Source organism: Peromyscus californicus, unplaced genomic scaffold (genome assembly GCF_007827085.1).
Source record: "Peromyscus californicus insignis strain IS unplaced genomic scaffold, ASM782708v3 Scaffold_19__1_contigs__length_69161282, whole genome shotgun sequence".
Lineage (NCBI taxonomy): Eukaryota > Metazoa > Chordata > Mammalia > Rodentia > Cricetidae > Peromyscus > Peromyscus californicus.
This window is the reverse complement of record NW_026294491.1, coordinates 1,518,914-1,539,310: the sequence shown is the minus strand read 5'-3', so window position 1 is coordinate 1,539,310 and position 20,397 is coordinate 1,518,914. Positions and strand designations below refer to the sequence as shown.

At 45.3% G+C, this 20,397-nt stretch overlaps 1 protein-coding gene across 4 annotated transcripts in view; it reads right to left on the bottom strand.

Moving 5' to 3' along the window:
• LOC128114248 (H-2 class I histocompatibility antigen, Q10 alpha chain-like) overlaps window positions 1–20,397 on the bottom strand; it is a 59,110-nt gene that overhangs the window by 35,812 nt on the left and 2,901 nt on the right. For 2 of the 4 annotated variants that reach the window (XM_052744091.1, XM_052744092.1), the window contains exons 1-5: window positions 4,543–4,675; window positions 4,068–4,226; window positions 3,610–3,882; window positions 277–552; window positions 33–146 (exon numbers count right to left, since the gene is read on the bottom strand). In XM_052744091.1, the coding sequence (XP_052600051.1) occupies window positions 33–146; window positions 277–552; window positions 3,610–3,882; window positions 4,068–4,226; window positions 4,543–4,612 (892 nt within the window). In that variant the 5' untranslated portion in view covers window positions 4,613–4,675. Of the gene's footprint in view, window positions 1–32; window positions 147–276; window positions 553–3,609; window positions 3,883–4,067; window positions 4,227–4,542; window positions 4,677–20,397 lie in introns of those variants that run through there. The other 2 variants (XM_052744093.1, XM_052744090.1) reach the window with 2 other exon arrangements.

The following is a 20,397-nucleotide window of genomic DNA, read 5'->3' as shown; positions in this document are numbered from 1 at the left end:
TAAGAGAGAACTCAGACGCTGCCCTGTCCTACCTGTGTTTCTCCTCCTCTTCCTCACAACAGCCACCACAGCTCCAATGATCACAGCTCCAAGGAGAACCAGAAGAGTGATGATTGCCATGGTGAGGACAGTGGACTGAGGAGGCTCTGGAAAGGAAAGGGAAGGGAAGGGACATGAAAAGAAAGTGGGGGACATGACCTCACCCCTGACACTGCTCAGGGTTTGTAGAAGGCTCCAGCTTTTCTGACCCTAGCTCTATACCCTCTCCTTCCTTACCCCATCTCAGGGTGAAGGGCTCAGATAGACCCTCGTGGTACACATGACATGTGTATCTCTGCTCCTCCCCAGAAGGCACCACCAGAGATGCCCACTTCTGGAAGGTTCCATCCCCTGCAGGCCTGGTCTCCACAACCTCCAAATCCTGTGTCTGTTCCTCCTCATCCTTCTTCCAGGTCAGGGTGATGTCAGCAGGGTAGAATCCCAGGGCCCAGCACCTCAGTGTGGCATTTCCTCCAGGTCTGGGGTGATGGGTCACATGTGTCTCTGGTGGGTCTGAGAAAAGTTGGAAAGCTCAGGTGTTTTGCATTCATCCTGGGAACTCTAGGGATGCACATGAGCCGGTCCTGGGAAAGGTCAGAAATAGGTGATGGAGATGTAAAAATCCCCCAATAGTATTCCAAAGGATCTTGGATAATCTTTTCTTTGTAAAGTTCTAAAATCTGGATAAAAGAGCCCAGGGTAGGAGACTTTAGTCATCCAATAGGAAAAAATGACTTCTGCTCCTGACTGGGTGAGGCTGAGAAATCCAGCATCACTGCAGTCAGACTCCAATGACTGAAATTATATGGTGCACAATGGGCTGTAAAATGACGGAATTGGGGTTGTTTCAGAGATCTTCTCTCCTTCCACATTAAGAAAGACTCTGAACTGTCCTGAGAGGAGGGTGAGCCCTGGGAGAGCCAAATCTAGTCAGAAATCTCATGTGTGGCTGTGCATTGTGGTACATGTCTTTAATACCAGCAGAGGCAGGAGGAATTCTTGAGTTTGAGCCAATGCTGGTCTACATAGTAAGTTACAGGGCATCAAGGACTACAGAGAGAGATGCCATAAAAAAAATACCAAAGAAAGAAACAAAGTACATAAAAGAAATCCAGGAATGCTCCCCCTGTTCCATATACAAGAGCAGGGTGATGGTGCAACATTATATCCAATGCAGAGAAACTGAGTGTTTCTTCTAAAACCAGGAAGGAGTTGAGGGTGTCCACTCTCCACTCTGTCTGCTATGGTGTTTGAAGACAAAGCTATTACAATTAGACAAGAGAAAGGCATAAAAGGGAACAAAATAGGAAAGGAAGAAATCAAACTATCACTACCTCCAGACAAAACAATCCTTTTCTTCAATGATCCCATTGAGTCTACTGGAAAACTCTTGGACCTAATAAACACTTATGGTTTCCAGATACAAAATCAATATAAAAAGTATCCTTCATTCATGCCAACAGTGAACTTTCAGAAAAAGAAATTAGGAAATGTACAACATTCCAAGTAACTCCAACAGAATTAAGTGTTTCAGGATACATGTAACCAAAGAAATGGAAGAACTCTACAATGAAAACTTTAAGATACTGACACAGGAATCATAGAAGACAATGTGAGAAGACGGAAAGACAATCCATGCTCCTGGACTGGCAGAGTTAATGTGACAATGGCCACACTACTAAATTTAATCTACAGGTTTAATGTAATATTATCAAAATTCTATGTATTTCACATGTTTAGAAAAAAAATCAAATGGAATCACAAAAGACCACAAATAGTCCAACATTCTTAAGGACTAAGAACACTGCTGGAGGTGTTACAATCCCAACCTCAAATTATACTATTGTTATAGTGACAAAGACAGCCTGGAACTGGCATAAAAGAGACAGGAGAGTCAAAGGAATAGAATAGAGATCCCAGAAATAAAGTGAAAAACTATGCATACTGAATTTTAGACAAAGAATGTAAACACACATTGGAAAAAAGATCCCATTCTGCAAATGATGCTGCAACATTAGGTTTCTACCTGAGAAGAGTTTTACCTGTCTTTTCTCTTTCTTTTCCTTCCTTCCTTCCTTTCTCTCTCTCTTTCTCTCTTTCTCTCTCTCTCTTTCTTTCTCTCTTTCTTTCTCTCTCTCTTTCTCTCTCTCTCTTTCTCTCTCTCCTTCCTTCCTTTCTTCCTTTCTTCCTTTCTTCCTTCCTTCCTTCCTTCCTTCCTCTCTTTCTTTCTTTCTTTCTTTCTTTCTTTCTTTCTTTCTTTCTTTCCTTCCTTCCTTCCTTCCTTCCTTCCTTCCTTTCTTTCTTTCTTTCTTTCTTTCTTTCTTTCTTTCTTTCTTTCTTTCTTTCTTTCTTTCTTTCTTTCTTTCTTGAACTCAGTAGACCAGGCTGGCCTCCAGCTCACAGAGATCCACCTTTCTCTGCCTTCTATGTGCTGGCCTTAAAGACTTGCTTCATCTTTTACCTTCTACAAAGATAAAGTCAAAATGGAGCAAAGACCTTATAAAGTTCAAATTGAAACACCTAAACTTCAAGAAGACAACTTAGGGGAAACCTCCCAGATAAGGGGTAGACTAGATCCTCAGAATAGGGCAATACCAGAGGAACTAATCAGGCCATGCATCCGCATGAAAACAAAGCCTCTTCACAGCACAGGACACAATCAGCAGAGTGACCAGAAGCCACAACAGGAGGAAACTTGTGCAAGGGACTAGTGTCCTCAATTTACAGAGAACCGCAGAAACTAAATACCAAGGAACTCGCCATTGAACAAATGGGTGAGGGAACTGAATAGACAGTCATCTTAAAGAAGAAAAATCTACACACCAGGCATGATGGGGAATGCCTTTAAACCCCGCACTGTGGAGGCAGAGGCAGGTGGATCTCTGTGAGTTCAGGAGACCAGCCTTGTCTCTTGTCTAGAGTGACTTCCAGGGCTATACATAGAAACCCTGTCTCGGGGGGGGGGGGGGGGTGGGGGGGGGGGGACGACAACAACAACAGAAAAACAATCCTAATCCAAAAAACAAACAACAAAACAAAACAACCCTCCCAAGTGGCCACACTGTTTGTCCTCATAAGCTGGATTTAGCCATCAATGTAAGTATATATGTAAACAAATGTACAAGTGGGCACAGTATAAACTCACAAAAAAGCTAACAGGAAAGGCCAAATACTGCAGAAGAGGGAGAACTAAATGTAGGTAATGGACTTGAGTTATGAAACAGGATATAAATATAATTGTTTTCCAGTTCTAAATCTTTCATAAGTTTTTTTGTGTGTTGATTCTGGATAAGTGAATAAAAATGTATTTGACAGTGAACGTGTAAAGTCCACTGCAAACATACACAGGTTCAGAATGGCTGCTCTAAGTATAGAAGTTCGCTGAGAGGGATAGACTCGTTCGTTCTGGTTAATTCTGGAGTGTTTTTTTTTTTTCTTTTGTAATAAAGTTTTTTAAAAAATCAACACATGAAGAGGCAGGGGCATGACCCCAGCAGACAGGTTTCTTCTTCCTCAGGACTGAGCCCCCACCCAAGGGCTGACTGAAGAGCTGCCCTAGGCCCCTCGCACCTGCACGCAGGTTCGCGTTCCCGATCTCCAGGTATCTGCGGAGCTGGTCCACACACTCGCCCTCCAGGTATGCCCTGTATCTCTCTGCCTCACCAGCCTGCTCCAACTCCAGCCGGGTGATCTGTGCCACCCTGTCCGCAGCTGTCCACGTTCTCAGGTCCTCGTTCAGGGAGATGTAATCGCGGCCATCATAGGCGAATTGTTCATAACCACGGAGGAGGCGGCCGTTTGAATCCACATCACAGCCAGATATCACCTGGATGGTGTGAGAGCCTGTTCCCATCCCCGTGGTCAGCTCTGCTCAACGGCATCACCCACCCACTGCCTTCTCTAAACTGAATAGGAAACCAGCTCCTAGTCTTCGTCTTGGGCAGAACCTCGGACTTGGCACCCGGGGCCACTGGGTCTGTCCTTGGAGAATTGGAGGGGGTCAAGACTTCCGACTCGCGGTCACTCACCTTCATGGCTATGCTTGTAGTAGCTGGACAGGGCCCTCAGGTTCCTTCTGAAAGTCTGCTGGGTGATTTTGGCGTTCCGTGTCTCCCTCTCCCAATACTCCGGCCCCTCCCGCTCCACCCACGGCGCCCCGCGGCTCCATCCTCGGGGTCTCCGCGTCGCTGTCGAAGCGCACGAACTGCGTGTCGTCCACGTAGCCGACAACAATGTACCGTGGTTCCCCGAGGCCAGGCCGGGCCACGGCGGTGTGGAAATACCGCAGCCGAGTGCGAGCCTGGGGGCGGCGCGCGGTGAGACCCCCGACCCTCCTCCCGGACCCCGGGCGGGTGCGCGGGCCGGGAGGGGAGCAGGGCGCGGGGCTCGGGACGCGGTGGAGAAGGGCGGGAGGGTCTGGCCGGGCGACGCGGGGACGCGGCTTCCCTGGGGCCGCCCCCGCCCTCCCCGCAGGGTCGTTTCCCTCCCGACCCCCGCACTCACCCGCGCGGGTCCGGGTCGGGGCCAGGGCGGCCGCCAGCAGCAGGAGCCGCCTGCGCGTGCGTGACTCCATCGTCCTCACCTCAGATCTGGAGCGCGTCGTCAGGCAGCCTGTCTGAATTTCATAACAGGTGGCCCTCGTGTGTCTGTCACTGGTTGGCTGTCTGGGATCTCTCCACCCCACTTGGGGGTGAGAACCGCCCATTGTTACCAGTTTCCGGGCTCCAGCTGCTGCAGGAAAGGACTCCAGTTCTTGCTGACACTCCCTAGAATTCCTCTGCATCTACTTAACTAGAGCGAGATGGAGCGTGAGAGAGTCTGAGAGTGAGCCAGAGAGCAAGAGGGAGAGAGAGGTCTCTGGAGTGCCTAGATTAAAGGTGTTTCACCACCACTGCCCATTGAATTCTTCACTGTCACAGTAAGCTTCTCAGTTGCACTTAGATGTGCTATATAGAAAGCTCTACCCCTCAAAAGGCTTTGCCTGTTGATCCCACTATTACCAAAGTTACTGTTTCCTAGCTGCACTCACTAGTAGACTCTGCCTGGAGACTTACAAAGTTACCATCAGAAGCTGCACCAGGATTCCCACATTCAGTGAGGTAGAGGGAGTGGAGTAGAGCAGAACACAGTCCCAACAGGATCTGACCCTGAGGATCAATTCCTTTCTGCTGATCCTACACACAAGGATTAGATTCTAAAAGATTGGGTGAGGGGGGAGAAACTCCAGGCCACAGCTCTGGAAGGGAGGGCAGGATCTCAGGAGACTGAAGTTCTCCTCCTGAGTGCAGGGTCTTGTTGGGACAGAGACAGGAGAACACACCCTACTGTGGTCACACTCAAAGGAGAATGAGACAGGCGCCACTCACAGGAATGACAACAGGGCTACCCCTCCACACAACTGAGAAGACAAGAAATAAACAGGAAGGAGGGTTAAAAAGCTACAGCCAGGACTGAGGCCAGGGCAGGCCTTACACTGCAGCCCTGGCTGCTCACAATCCTGGACACACCCCTGTGTCCTGTGACCAGAGTCTGTCAGCACATGGTTATACTAAGTGACAAGGACAAGAGCCCAGGGGGACGTAGCTGAGGACTGACCACAGCAATTCACACATGGACTGAGTCCCCCCTGGCACAGCCGCATCCTCCCTCAGCTCCCACACACTCCTTCTGTCAACCCTGACACTCAGCACAGCAAACACGGATTCTGGAAGGTTCTCCTTGCTGCCATTTATTTTCTCGATCACAGTTTAAGAATTCTCTCCATTGGGCTGGAGAGATGGCTCAAAGATTAAGAGCACTGAACTGTTCTTCCAGAGGTCCTGAGTTCGATTCCCAGCAACCACATGGTGGCTCACAACCATCTGTAATGAGATCTGGTGCCCTCTTCTGGCCTGCAGTCATATATGCTGTATACATAATAAATAAATAAATCTTTAAAAAAAAAGAATTCTCTCTATTAATTTAACCTGCCATCTTTCAGGTCAAGGACATGAACATCAAGTTCACATTCAGATCCTTATTTCAGTTGGGAAGTCAGGGGCTGCAGCTCAGGGCAGCATGGAGGTGACAGGATGGAGATGTCCCTGCCTGTCTGCTGGGACCGAGGAAGGTTGGCTGTGGAAGGGAACAAATGCAGTGCAGGGACAGGGGTCCTGGTGGAAAGAGCTGGGCTTCCAAGTGAGTCACATTGTGGTGCACAGGAAAAACTCAAGAATGAGAATCATTGGTTCTTAAGTCAGAACTAGTCCCTTAGTCCCATAAGGCAGCTATTCTGAGATAAAGAACAAGAGTCAAGAAAGTCAATATAAAGACCTCTCAAAGGCCCAACCACTCACTGAAAGGTCTAAGTCCAAGAGACCATGGAACCCAGTCCTCTCCTCCTTGCCTCAGTCCCAATCCCAGGCCCTAGGATGTCACCTTTTCAAGCCTCCAGATACAAGACAGAGCTCTAGGCACTGTCCCTGCCTGCAGAAGAAATAACCAGACACAGGAGACTGACAGGTGGGGCTGGAGGAGAAACTGTAGCGATAAAGCCCCGTGCTACCACCACCTGTTCACCATGTCCGAGTGAGGGGCTGTGGATCGAGAAACAGAGACAAAAGACAGCGGGGTCATTGGCCTCAGCAGAATGCCGTTTATTGAAAGAGGGAGGAAACCTTAAATACAGGCTTACAGAACAATGGGAGAACCCCAGAGGGCAGCAGTTCGCTACTAATGTTTTCAATCTTGCATCTAAGCTGTTAATGCCCAATATGTAGGATACACAAACAAGGAACTTCCCTTAAGCATTCAGGAGGGTGGAAGGTCAAGGTCAACAAGCAAGGCAACAGCTACCCAAACCGGGGGCCAGGGCCCTACAGGTCCCCCCTTTTACTAAAAAATGAGCTTCTGACTTAGATTGTGTGGGACATCAGCAGGTCACCTTACCCGTCATGGAGACACCTGCCCAGGCCACACAGGCGCTCTGTCTTAGGTTGGTGAGTGCCCTCCAGGCATTACCCATCTCTGAATACTCATTATCATACAGGCTCAACCACGTGAGCTGTAGAGTTAACTGCTACCAAAGATCTCAAAGTGGCACTGGGTTTGCAATCTGTGTGACACAGAAAAGACCAACAGAAGTCCTAACCCACCATAGCCAGGAGGCTAAAGGAAATTGAGCCATTCCCTTCCTTAATGAGCCTTACTGCAAATTGGAGTCCTCATAAGGTGGTATCCCAAAAGCAAGTGGAACTTGAGTTTATAAATTTTATAACTTTCAAAGCCAATTGAAATGTATATAACTGTTGGATTAAATTTATCATACCCAATAGAATGAAAGATTAATTAACTGTGGTAGCTACTTTTGCTACCAGGGTCTCCATTGTTCAAGCTGTAGTAACCAATTAAGAAATGGGAATCCCAGAAACAGTAGCAGTGGCCACCACTGCTATAACAGCAACAACAGCAACAGCGATGTCAGATTCTCTTCTGGAGCATGTGAGTATCATCTGTGTCTAACTGCCATGGTCCACTGGCATGGACACAGCTCCAGGAACACGAACCACCAAGGCCCATTTTTCTTGATCCCAGCATGACTTAAGCTGGCAGCTCTGCAAAAGAACAACTAAGAACCATAAAGAAAAAACAGACAGTACACAAGGAGCAGAACTAATGGTCTCATAATGGCTACATTCAGGCTCATAAATTTTAAGGTATCTTCAAAGGAGACTAGATGAATTTCAGGAGGCCAATAAATGTTCCACAGAGCCACTCCTGAAAAGTAGGTACTACACCAGTTTGAAGAGGATTGCGAAAATGAAAAAGGTTTAGCTGGAATGGTACTGTTAACAAATGAAGGTCAGTGACCTTCAGGGTTATCCTTAATCTCTAAGGTGTCTGGGTGACATGTTCTCAAACATACTTGAAAAAGCAGTTACCATACATTACCTTCTGAATAATCCAACCGCAATGGCTACAGTTCCTAGGCTTACGTTAATGTTTGCCAAGGCTGGCTGTATTGGGCTCTCAATCCCCATTGGCATCAGAAAGGGAGAGTTCTTCACGAAGGCCCAATAAGTCTCTGCCATGTTGGGATTCAGCAGCAGCCACAGGGTGCACACAGCGCTCAGGAACCCAAAGAGGAACCTCATTGTCCTGCAGGAAGACACAAACAGATCCCCGGGCCCACACCAACACCGGATCGGGTCCCCTCCAAGTGCCAGTAGAAAGATCCTTCCATTGCACCAGAGGATGATTTGCAACAGGAGACCTTCAGTGCTTATCTGCAACAGATACTCCAGCAGAATCCACCGATAAAAAATTTAAAATACATAAAACAAGGGAAAGAATAGAATGTGGAGAGGAGAGATGAGCCCCTAGCTCCCCCCTTTTTACTTTAGCAAAATATGTTTTTAAGGTATGATGGCAGCGTTCTACTATAGCCTGTCCTTGAGGATTATAAGGAATACCAGTCTTATTAATGACAGAAAAATCTTGGCAGAATTTTGAAAATCCCTTACTGCTGTAGGCCGGACCATTATCAGTCTTTATGCATTTTGGTACTCCCATGTAAGCAAAAGCATGAAGACAATGATTCTTTACATCTTTAACCTTTTTCCCTGAATGGGCAGAAGCAAAAATTAGAGAAGAATATGTATCAATCAATAGACACATGGACATATTGTAATTTCCCAAAGGAAGGCACGAGTGTGACATCCATCTGCCACACATGATTAGGTAAAAGTCCTCGGGGATTAACTCCCAAATGAGGAACAGGTAAAAATTCAGCACAAATAGGACATGATTCAACTATCTGGATGGCTTGTTCCCGGGTTATGTTTGTATGATGACGAAGAGATCAGCATTAAGATGATAACATTGATGAAACTGAGTAGCCTTTTCAAAGGCACAACAAACGAATGTGACAGCCATATGAGTAATGGCATCAGCCCTCTGATTACCTTTGCTTAGAGGTCCAGGCAATTGGGTATGAGCTCTAATATGGCCAGCATAAAGGTTATGTGAGTGGGACCATATGAGTCCTTGCACTTGCAATAAATGTTCATGAATGGGAGAAATGGATGGTATGTAGGCTGCTGTCTCCAACGGCATAACTGCATGTGCCACATATTGGCTATCATATTAACACTCTCATCAGAAAACATCTGTAAAGCAAGCAACAGTGCCTGTACATCTGCCATCTGGGCAGAAGTGCCCTGGACTTTCATTCTCTTCACTATGTTACCAGAAACTACCACAGCAAAACCACTTGAAGTGCCATCAGTAAATACCACACAGGCCAGAGGAATAGGAGTCATCTGTACTATCTTGGGAAATATAACAGGATGCAATTTAAAAAATTGACACACATCATTGGATGGGTAGTGAGTATCAAACCGACCCTGCATAGAGCATGTCAATATGGCCCAATCATTATCATTAGCTTGCAACCGTGGTATTTGAGACTGGGTGTATGGGGTCACCACAATATCTGGCTCCTTACCAAAAGTTTGAACACTGATCTTGATTCTTTTAAATATAATCTGAGCAACAGCCTGAGGATAAGGAGTAATGGTTTTTGCTGGAGAAGATGGGGAATGTACCCATAGAATAGGACCTGTTTGCCAAAACACTCCAGTAGGTGAATGAGAAAAACAAAATATCAAATACAATAAGGGAGAAGAAAGATCTATATATTGCATGTGAGCCTGCTCCAGGGCCTCTTGCACACATTGTAGGGCTGTACGCCCTTCAGCTGTTAATTCACGGGGAGATAAAGGGTCAGGGTCGCCCTTTAAGACATCATACAAAGGATGAAGTTGACCTGTTGGAATCTTTAAAGTGGACCGAAGCCATTGAATATCTCCCAGAAAGGTTTGGAAATCATTAAGCGTGCGTAGCTGATCCGTACGCAGAGCAATCATTTGTGGACATATGCCTGTTCGTAACAATTCATGACCTAAATAATGATAGGGAAAGGATACCTGTACCTTTTCTGGGGCTATTTGTAAATTAGTCAGGCTAAGAACCTCTTGTAATTTAGAAAAGGCATCAAAAACAAGTTTTTTATCTTTAGCAGCCAATAAAATATCATCCATATAGTGAATTATATAAATATCTGGAAAAGCTTTTTGAACTGAAGCTATGGCCAAAGACACATACATTTGACATATAGAAGGGCTATTGGCCATTTCCTTGGGGCAAGACCACCCACTGATATCTCTGATAAGGTTCTTTGAGATTTTCTGATGGAACACTAAAAACAAATTGAGAACTGTCCTCGGGATGCAAAGGAATGGTGAAGAAACAATTCCTCAAGTCAGCCACAATTAAATGTTTAGGAATTGCCACAGGGGCAGGCAAGCCAGGCTGTGTTGCTCCCATGAGAAGCATGGTTTTATTTACAGCTCTAAGATCTTATAATAGCCTCCACTTTCCTGACTTCTTGAAGAGGTCAGTTGGGATCTCAGGATTCTTGTGAAATTATAGATATATCCAGCAACAGAATCCAATAATCTTTCAATCTTAATCCCATATAATTTTATTTTTAATTTAGGTTGTTTATCATTGATAACTGTTTGTCAAAACACCTTTTCTCCTGTACTTCCAAAGCCTCCAGTTCTACATATAGGTGCCATTTTGCATTTAAAATATGAAAGTAATAATAATTGAGCAATTCTATCACCAGCTTCTTTTTTTTTTTTTTTTTTTTTTTTTTTTTTGGTTTTTCGAGACAGGGTTTCTCTGTGTAGCTTTGGAGCCTGTCCTGGACTAGCCCTGTAGCCCAGGCTAGCCTCGAACTCACAGAGATCTGCCTGGCTCTGCCTCCTGAGTGCTGGGATTACAGGCGTGCGCCACCACCGCCCGGTCTATCACCAGCTTCTATTTCCATGGTCCTTTTTACATATGCCAATTATAAAAACATTAAATACAATCTCATAGGATTTGAAGAGGTAACTTTAGGTAATATTCTTCTACAATATTTTTATAAAATCTTAAAAAGAGGATCCTTTTTTATAGATCCCAAGTAACACATTAGCACAAATAGCCAATTATTAACAATGTGGACCAAACATTTACCTGTATTTTATTTACTGGAAAAATAATTTTGTAACCTCTTTCTCAGTAAGAGATTATTTTTTATGGGTTTTTGTCCTACCAATCACATTTTTTAATAAGCTAACAACCCAATCCATTTCAGGTGTTATATTTCTATAGAATTCTAGAAAGCAACTTAAAGAGCAGAGTCAAATTTTCAGTAATGATCAACAGACAAGAGCATACCTAATATATAGTTCAAAATTATGAATTCTGTTCCTTTAGTGTATCTACCATGAGAATCAAACATTCATCCAAACATTTATTAAGACAATCAAAAGAATAGAACATCCTTTATACAATGAATGATTAATATCCCTGGAAATTCTAACAGCATTGACTTAACATTCCATGTCCTGACCGAAACCATTTTTCACCAGAAGTTGGGCCCATTTAAACTTTTAGTGCCCTTCCCTCCCTGGGCCTCTGCTCGCTTGGCGCTGGCTGAGGCTGCAGGCTTCGCTTTGGCTCTGCCTGGTGCTCCGGCTCTAGTGCCAGCGCCTGTCCGCCTGTCCGGGCCTGTGCCCCATCGCAGCTCTGCCTCCCACCTGTCTGGGCCATCTATCTGTCTGCATGAGCCTTTGTCCATCATGCTGGGCACACACACTTCCGTCATGCATTCCCGTTTAAGCTTTCTCTTATTCCCATGAAGAGATTACCTAATAATGCGTTATTCCCACCATAAGGGAAAAAACAGAAAAACATTTCCCATGAAGGGATCCTAAATATAGAATTATTCCCACTCTGAGGGAAAAATAAAAAAACATTTGAACCAAAGTCAAGCAAACAGACAACAAAACTTTAAGCTCTGGGCTTGCTTGCTTGCTTGTTCATCCAGCAGCAGTGAGGCCTACCTGCCGACTCTTTGTAATTCAGATGCTGCCCCTCTGTGCTGCCAGGCAGAAAGTGCTCAGAGTTTTAGCTATCCTGAAAATTCTAAGATTGGAAAGAGCGTTTTCTTCCTCCATTACCACTGGGAAGAGGCTTTTCTCTTCCCTTCATCCTTCCTCTACAGGGGTCCAAAATCTTTAGGCCTAGTTTCAAAATTTTTCCCTTTTTTACTAGGAAAATCTTTTTTTCTTGATTAAAATTTTCTCCCTTTTCTAATGGGAAATTTCCTTTTCTTCCCTCTTCTCTATTGGGAAGATTTCCTTTTTTATTTTCATGAAATCTTTAGCTGTCTTGCCCTATCTTAACTTCGGTGCTCTCCTGCTTCAGCAGTCCAATTAACTGACTGTGAGCTGGCTGCACCCATTTCAATTCAATTCACCCTTACCTTTTTTCTTCTTTAAAATGCTGGCCAGCCTTACTTGGGTGTCCATCAGCGACGTCCCTTCTTTCTCAGATCTCAGTAGAACCTCCATTTGTAGCCATAACACCAGTTCACCATATCCGAGCGAGGGGCTGTGGATTGAAAAACAGAGACGAGACAGCCGGTCATTTGCGTCAGCAGAATGCCGAATGTCATTTATTGAAAGAGGGAGGAAACCTTAAATACAGTCTTACAGCACAATGGGAGAACAGAGGGCAGCAGTTTGCTACTGATGTTTACAATCTTGCATCTAAGCTGTTAATGCCCAATATGTAGGATACACAAACAAGGAACTTCCCTTAAGCATTCAGGAGCGTGGAAACTGGCAGGGAATTAGCATAGGGAGGACATCAAGGTCAAGGTCAGCAAGCAAGGCAACAGCTACCCAAACTGGGGGCCAGGGCCCTACAAGAAACTATCAGCTCAGTTTCTACCCAAGACCTTCAGAGATAATTCTTCCCTCACATACTCACCTGCAGCAGTAGTATAGCGTCCTATTCCACCTGTGAGGAGAAAAGCTGTGAGAGACTAGGGAAGTCCTGGTCCCCAGCAAGCTTTCAGAATTGTGACTGCAGACTGGGTCAGGAGGCAAGAGGAAGGAGGCATGCAGGAAATGAACCAATGCCAGTCTAGAGGTCTGTCCTAGCAGGAACATTCCCCTCTGGCCTCTGATCTCTGAGAATCAAGTTCTCATCACCTCCATCATCAGGGTTATGAATGTGTTCTTCATTTTCCAAGTGCTTTACAGTAAAGTGATTGTCAGCATGTAGACCCAGAGATAGGCATGGGTGTGCACATGGGGTGTGTGTGTGTGTGTGTGTGTGTGTGTGTTGCTTCCCATTCACAATGCACCCTTCTGAACCTGCTAAATTATAACAACAACAAGAAACAAACAAACAAAAAAACCAAATCAACCAAACAAACAACAATAACAACAACAAAAACAAAAACCAGACCTTGTTCTTCCATACCTGTGTTCTTTCTCATCCAAATAATTACACCTCCAATGATAAAACCTAAGATCATCACAGCTCCAAGGACAGCACCAACAATGGTCATGATGGGGATGGACTGAGGAGGCTCTAGGAAAGAAAGGGAAAGGATGGGAAGGTGAGGGTCATGGTTCCAGCTCTCAGGTCTGACTCTGCCCAGGGTCTGTAGAAGGCTCCAGCTATCTTTGTCCCATTTGCACCCAAAGCTCTACTTACACCATCTCAGGGTGAGGGGCTCAGGCAGACCCTCATGCAGCACATGACATGTGTATCTTTGCTCCTCCCCAAAAGGCACCACCACAGCTGCCCACTTCTGGAAGGTCCCATCCCCTGCAGGTCTGATCTCCACAAGCTCCATGTCCTGTGTTTGTTCCTCCTTATCCCTCTACCAGGTCAGGGTGATGTCAGCAGGGTAGAATCCCAGGGTCCAGCACCTCAGGGTGACATCACCTTGAGATCTGGGGTGATGGGTCACATGTGTCTCTGGTGGGTGTGAGGAGAAGAGTTGGAAAGCTTGTGCATTTTGCATTCTTCCTGGGACTCCAGCAGGGTCCTGTGACCAACCTGGAAAGGGTCAGAAATGGGATGAAGGAGAGATGAAAATCTCCTGTAGCTTAGACACAGGATTCTTGTTGTGGGATGCCTTTCTGTATGCTGCAAATATGTGTGACTCCCATTGGATAACAAATCAAGCTGTTTTGACCTATGGCAAAAAAGCTTACAGCCAGGTGGGAAATTCAAGCAGAGATACAGAGAGAAGAAGGGTAGAGTTGGGAGAGACGCTAGCCCACCTGCCACCAAAGGAGAACAAGATCACAGCAGACCGGTAACTCCATGGCCACGTGGCAACATATAGATTTATAGAAATGGGTTAATTTAAGATGAAAGAGCTAGCTAGCAAGAAGCTGAAGCCATAGGTCACACAGTTTGTAATTAATGTAAGCCTCTGAGTGACTATTTTATAAGCAACTGCGGGACCGTGGGTGGGAGAGATTGGTCCCACCGCAGGGCCAGGCAGGACCGGAGAAACTTTTGGCTACATGTTCTGGATAATCTTATCTTTGGGAAATTGCAGATATGGGTGAAAGAGCCCAGGGTCATAAACTCTAAGTGTCACATCAGGAAAAAGGGACTTCTCTTCTGACTGGGTGAGGCTGAGGGATCCAGCATCACTGATGTCATACTCCAGAGACCTTGAGTGTGGACAGAGAGAACTGGACCTGAGCAAGGCTGTGTCCCACACAGGTCTTCAGACTGAAGGTTAGCTGCCTTGGTCATTTCAGGGACTTTCTCTTCTTCCCTGCTGAGACACACTCTGAACTGTCCTGAGAGAAGGGTGAGCCTGGGAGAGCCAGTCCCTGAAAAAGTGTCAGGACACGCCATAGAACTTTTCACCTCCCATATGGGAGAGACAGGGAGACGGGAATATTATGTCTCAAGGAGAGACACCCAGAGTTTCCTCTAAAGCCAGGAAGGAGACAAGGGTGCACACTCTCCACCATCCTATTTGATACAGTGATGATTTTATATAAGCTATCAGAATTAGACAGAAGATAGGCTTAAAGGAGATCCTAATAGGAAAGGAAGAAGTCACACTATTTCCAGACAACATGATTCTTTACTTAAAAGACCCTGTTGAATCCATAGGAACATTCTTGTGTCTAATAAATATTTATAGTTGCCAGATACATAAATCAATATAAAAATATAGCCTTCATTTATGCCAGCAGTGTATTTTAGAAAAAGTGATTCCAAAATGTACAACAGTCAACGTTATTCCAAAGACACTAACCAAAGAAATGGAAGAACTCTGCAATGAAAACTTCAAGACACTGACACAGGAAATCACAGAAGAGAATGTTAGAGGATGGAAAGACAATCCATGCCCTGGACTGGCAGAGTTAACATTGTGAAAATGCCCAAACTACCATCATCATTATATAGATTTAAAGCAATATTTCCAAAACCGATGTATTTCATAGTTTTAGGAAAAAAAGACAAGAATCTGTACAGAATGACAAACAATGTTCAGGTGTTACAATCCCAACCTCAAATTATACTAGAGCTATCTTCACAAAGACAGCCTGGAACTGACATAAAATAGACGGGAGAATAAGGCATAGGACAGAGATCCTGGAAACAAGATGACAAAGGTATGAGTGCTTAATTTTAGACAAAGAATGCAAAACACACATTGGAAAAAAGATCCCATTCTACCCATGAAGCCGCAACATTGTTTTTCTGCCTGAGAAGATGAATTTAGATTCTCACCTTTCACCTTGTACAAAAGTAAACTTGAAATAGAGCAAAGACCTTATTAAGTTCCAAACTTGAAACACCCAAACTTCAAGAGGACAACCTAGGGGAAACCCTTCCGGATACTGGGGTAGACAATCACTTCAGACTAGGACAATATCAGAGGAACTAATAAGTCCATATATTTGCATGAAAATAAAGTCTCTTCCCAGCATAGGACACAGTCAGCAGAGTGACCAGAAGCCACAACAGGAGGAAACCTGTACCAGCTGCAGACAAGGGACTAGAGTCCTCAGTTTACAGAGAACTGCAGAAACTAAATACCAAGGAACTACCATTGTCAATCAACTCATGGGGAGAGTACTGAACAGACAGTTATCTTAATAGTAGAGAAAAACACTAATAGCCAGTATTCTTAGTGTGTTCAGTACCTCTAGCCTTCACGAAAATGCAGATTAAAACTACTTTGAGGGGCTGGAGAGTTGGGTCAGAGGTTAAGAGGACTTGATGCTCTTGCAGGTTAGATGCGCTGTATGTAGCTCCAGTCCCAGGGGATCTGGCACCCTCTTCTGACCCCAGACACCAGGCACACATGTGGTGCACATCCACACATGCAGGCAAAACTCTCATCCACATAAAAGAATGAAATAAAAATGAAAATTAAAACTGCTGAGATAGCCCTTCACCCCATTCAGAATGGTTGTCACCAACAAATCTGACAGCAAATGCTGGAGAGGAAATGGAGCGAGAGGAGCCCTTACTCACTCCTGTGAGTGTGCGCGTGTGTGTACGCGCACGCGAGTGTGTAAATTAATACAGTCATTGTGGAAATCATTTCAGACATTTCTCAAAAAAATTAAAAATAGAACCACCATATGACCCATTTATTTTACTCCTGGGCAGAAGTCCATGTCCTACGGTAAGATATTTACACCCAATGGTTAATGCTAATTTGTTCACTAAAGAATTGGATTAAACCCATCAACAGATGAGTAAATAATGGGAATTTGGTATACTTATAAAATGGAATCCTATTCAGCTCTAAACAATGTAATCACAACATACTCAGAAAAATGGATGGACTTAGCATGTATAATATTAAGTGAGGGCAAACAATCTCAAAGGAAAAGTACATTGTTTTTCCTCATATGGGGGATATAGCCAACGATATATGAATATATGTAAACAAGTGTAGATATGTGTATACTCTAACAGGACCAAAAAAGAACAAGGCTAAATACTGGATGAGAAAGGAGTGAGTGCAGGTAATGGACTTGAGTTATGAAGCAGGTTATAAATCTAATTGTTTTCTAGTTCTAAATCTGTCATGGATTTTATTTCTTCCATTTTCCTTCTTCTTGCGTGTTGGTGCCCGATAAGTGCATGAATTATGTTGATATCGAATGTGTAAAATCCAAAGTGAATCTCTACAAGTTCATGGCTCCTCTAACTGTACAGAAATTCACTGAGGTATATAGCCTTTGTTCTGGTTAATTTCAGTGTGTGACTGTAGAGAGCCGTGCACGGCCGTGCCTCAAAGATGGCGTGGCGTCTGGCTTCTGCCTTCCAGATGGCAGGTGCTCCTTATTTGGCTAAGGCTAGGATCTGGCTTGCTTCCGCACACCTGGACCTAATGTGGCTTGCTTGCCTATGTCTGACCCTATCGGCATTATCCACGTGGCACTACGGGGTTGATTGCCCAGTGGCTATAAGGGGCGTGGGCTGGCTTTCCCCAGGAGGAAGATTGGAGGAGATAGCAGATCAGAGGAAGATCAGAGGAGAGAGGAGATCAGAGTGAGAGTGAGAGTGAGAGTGAGAAGATGGCTTTCCTCGGGGTCAGAAGATTGTTCAAGGTTCCTGAATAAACTGCTTGGAGAAGAGCCTGGCGTCGTGTCTTCCTTGCTGGTCGAGGCGGACGCGACAAGTGGTGGCCCATACGGGGAACCCTTTTAAGGCTCAGAACTCTTCCCAGTCAGGGCAGTGCACTGGTAAGTCCCCAGGTAAGGCGGGGATCCGCAATAAAAGCAGGAAATGTAGAGCCGTGACCAAAACGGATAGGGAAAATTAAGTAGAGCCGTGACCAAAACAGACAGGGAAAATTAAGTGGAGCCGCGACCAAAGTGGACAGGAAGGTTAAGTGGAACCGCGACAAAAGCGGGCAGGAAAATTAAAGAAAGTGAAAGCAGGTGAAGGAAAAACTGCTGCTAGTATCATGGGTGCAACTTCTTCGCACCCAATTTTTCTGGCTCTTAACGAGCTGCTCCTTTCAAAGAAATTAGAGATTAAGAAGAGTAACCCGGAGGTTTGGAGACAGGTTAGAACTGAAATACAGCTAGCTTGCCCAGTGTTTCTCAATGCCCAGACTCAACAGAGATACCATGACCAGATAAATCAACTAGCAACAAGGGCATGGAAGTCCGTACCTAATAAAGGGGAAGTGAGCGGCAACCTTACTAAGATCCTTCAGGGACCTATGGAAACTTTTTCAGATTTTGTGACCCGCATGGTCGAGGCTGCAGGCAGAATCTTTGGGGACCCAGATGCTGCGATGCCGCTTATAAAGCAGCTAGTTTATGAACAATGTACCAAAGAATGCAAGGCTGCGATCACCCCTTATAAGAACAAAGGTCTAGAAGTATGGATGAAAGTATGCAGAGAATTAGGGGGACCTCTAACTAACGCAGGCCTTGCGGCTGCAGTTATGCAACTTAGTAACAAGAAAGGAGGGAACACTGGGGCATGTTTTCAGTGTAGAAAAATGGGCCATCTCAAACGTAGCTGCCCTCAAGGAGAAGGTAACTTCTATAGTTTCATTAAAGAGTATAAATAAGTAGATATTAATATGTTATATGTGAGTTTGTAAAAATGTGTAAATGTTGAGTGTGAGTTTAGGCCTAAGCACATGTTATATGTGAGTTTGTGAAAAGGTGTAAATGTTGATTGTGAATCTAAGCTTAATGTATGTGGTGAAAGAACCTGAGACACAGAAGGTTAGTGTCCTAGCAGACTGCAAAGCAGGCAGTCTGAGCGGTTTTCAAAAGCAGAAGCCGCTAAGCTAAGAATGGTGGATGCCACAACCAGCACAACAAGGCATCCGCAGCTGAGATCTGTGGAAAATCAATGCAACACAGAAAAACCTGAGCTAACAGCGAAAACGGTGCGGTTTAAAATTACTGACTCCGCAGATGGGAGTACAATTAGTGGAGGATGGGATTCAAATTGAGTAACGAATATTCTAAGGAGTCTCAGGAAATTATGATAAAGATGGGATGTCATCCTAGGTTTGGTTTGGGGAAGTTTCTCCAAGGCAGAAAAGATCCAGTTCAGACGCAGAGTAGACCACCTAGGCAGGGATTGGGTTTTTCATAGGGGCCACTGAGGAAGGAATTCCCATTTCCTGGAAAACAGAGGACCCGGTATGGGTACCTCAGTGGCCACTTTCCTCTGAAAAGTTATCAGCGGCAGAAGAGCTAGTAAAAGAACAGCTTGAGACTGGACATATACGACCCTCTGTGTCCCCTTGGAATCCACCTATATTTGTCATTAGAAAAAAAAATTTGGAAAATGGCGATTGTTACATGACCTTAGGGCTATTAATAATCAGATGCAGGTCATGGGTCCAGTGCAGCGAGGGCTGCCGCTTCTATCGGCTCTGCCAGCCTCCTGGCATATTATTGCCATGAATATAAAGGATTGTTTCTTTTCCATTCCCTTATTTCAAGAATTTGGATGCCTCGGGAAGTTCATCAGCAGATAGGCATCATAATCCATACAGCCCTATGAAGGGCAGGGTGAAGTGGAAAGATATCCTCACGGGTAGCTGGCATGGCCCCGATCCCGTGCTGACATGGGCACGAGGTTCTGTTTGTGTTTTCCCACAGGACCAGCTAGACCCTATCTGGGTACCTGAACGATTGGTGCGACGGGCCCCTCAGACAGAGAGACGTGATGACACCCCGGAAGCTGATGTGCCTGATCCTGATAGCCTTGATCATGATCGAAGGAGTGGGCGGGATTAGGTGCCCTGGCAGGCCTACTGGTACTTGTCTCCCTGATGTGCCTGTGGTGCATTGTTCGTTTAAGGGTTTCTCAGCAGCGCAATGCAGCCATGATTATCCAAGCCTTTACAGCCATAGAGGCTGGACAGTCTCCCCAGGCCTGGCTGGCCGCATTAAAAGCTTTATCGCGCAGGATGCGAGGCTAGTGCACTGCACTTGGGTCTAGCTGTATTGCAAAACCCAAGAAGAGCAAGTCTAATTGCATGTGGGTTGATACCCTAATTCCCACCTCTGCAAAAAAGGGTATCAGACGGGTCAAGTGTTCTCTGGGTGGATGACACCTGGACTAACACCAGTACAATGTCCAAGTTGTTTTTTGGCAGAGATTAGACCTCTGCTCTTGCCTGCTGCTTAAAACAATAAAGGGGGAACTGTAGAGAGCCGTGCACGGCCCTGCCTCAAAGATGGCGTGGCGTCTGGCTTCTGCCTTCCAGATGGCAGGTGCTCCTTATTTGGCTAAGGCTAGGATCTGGCTTGCTTCCACACACCTGGACCTAATGTGGCTTGCTTTCCTATGTCTGACCCTATCGGCATTATCCACGTGGCACTACGGGGTTGATTGCCCAGTGGCTATAAGGGGCGTGGGCTGGCTTTCCCCAGGAGGAAGATTGGAGGAGATAGCAGATCAGAGGAAGATCAGAGGAGAGAGGAGATCAGAGTG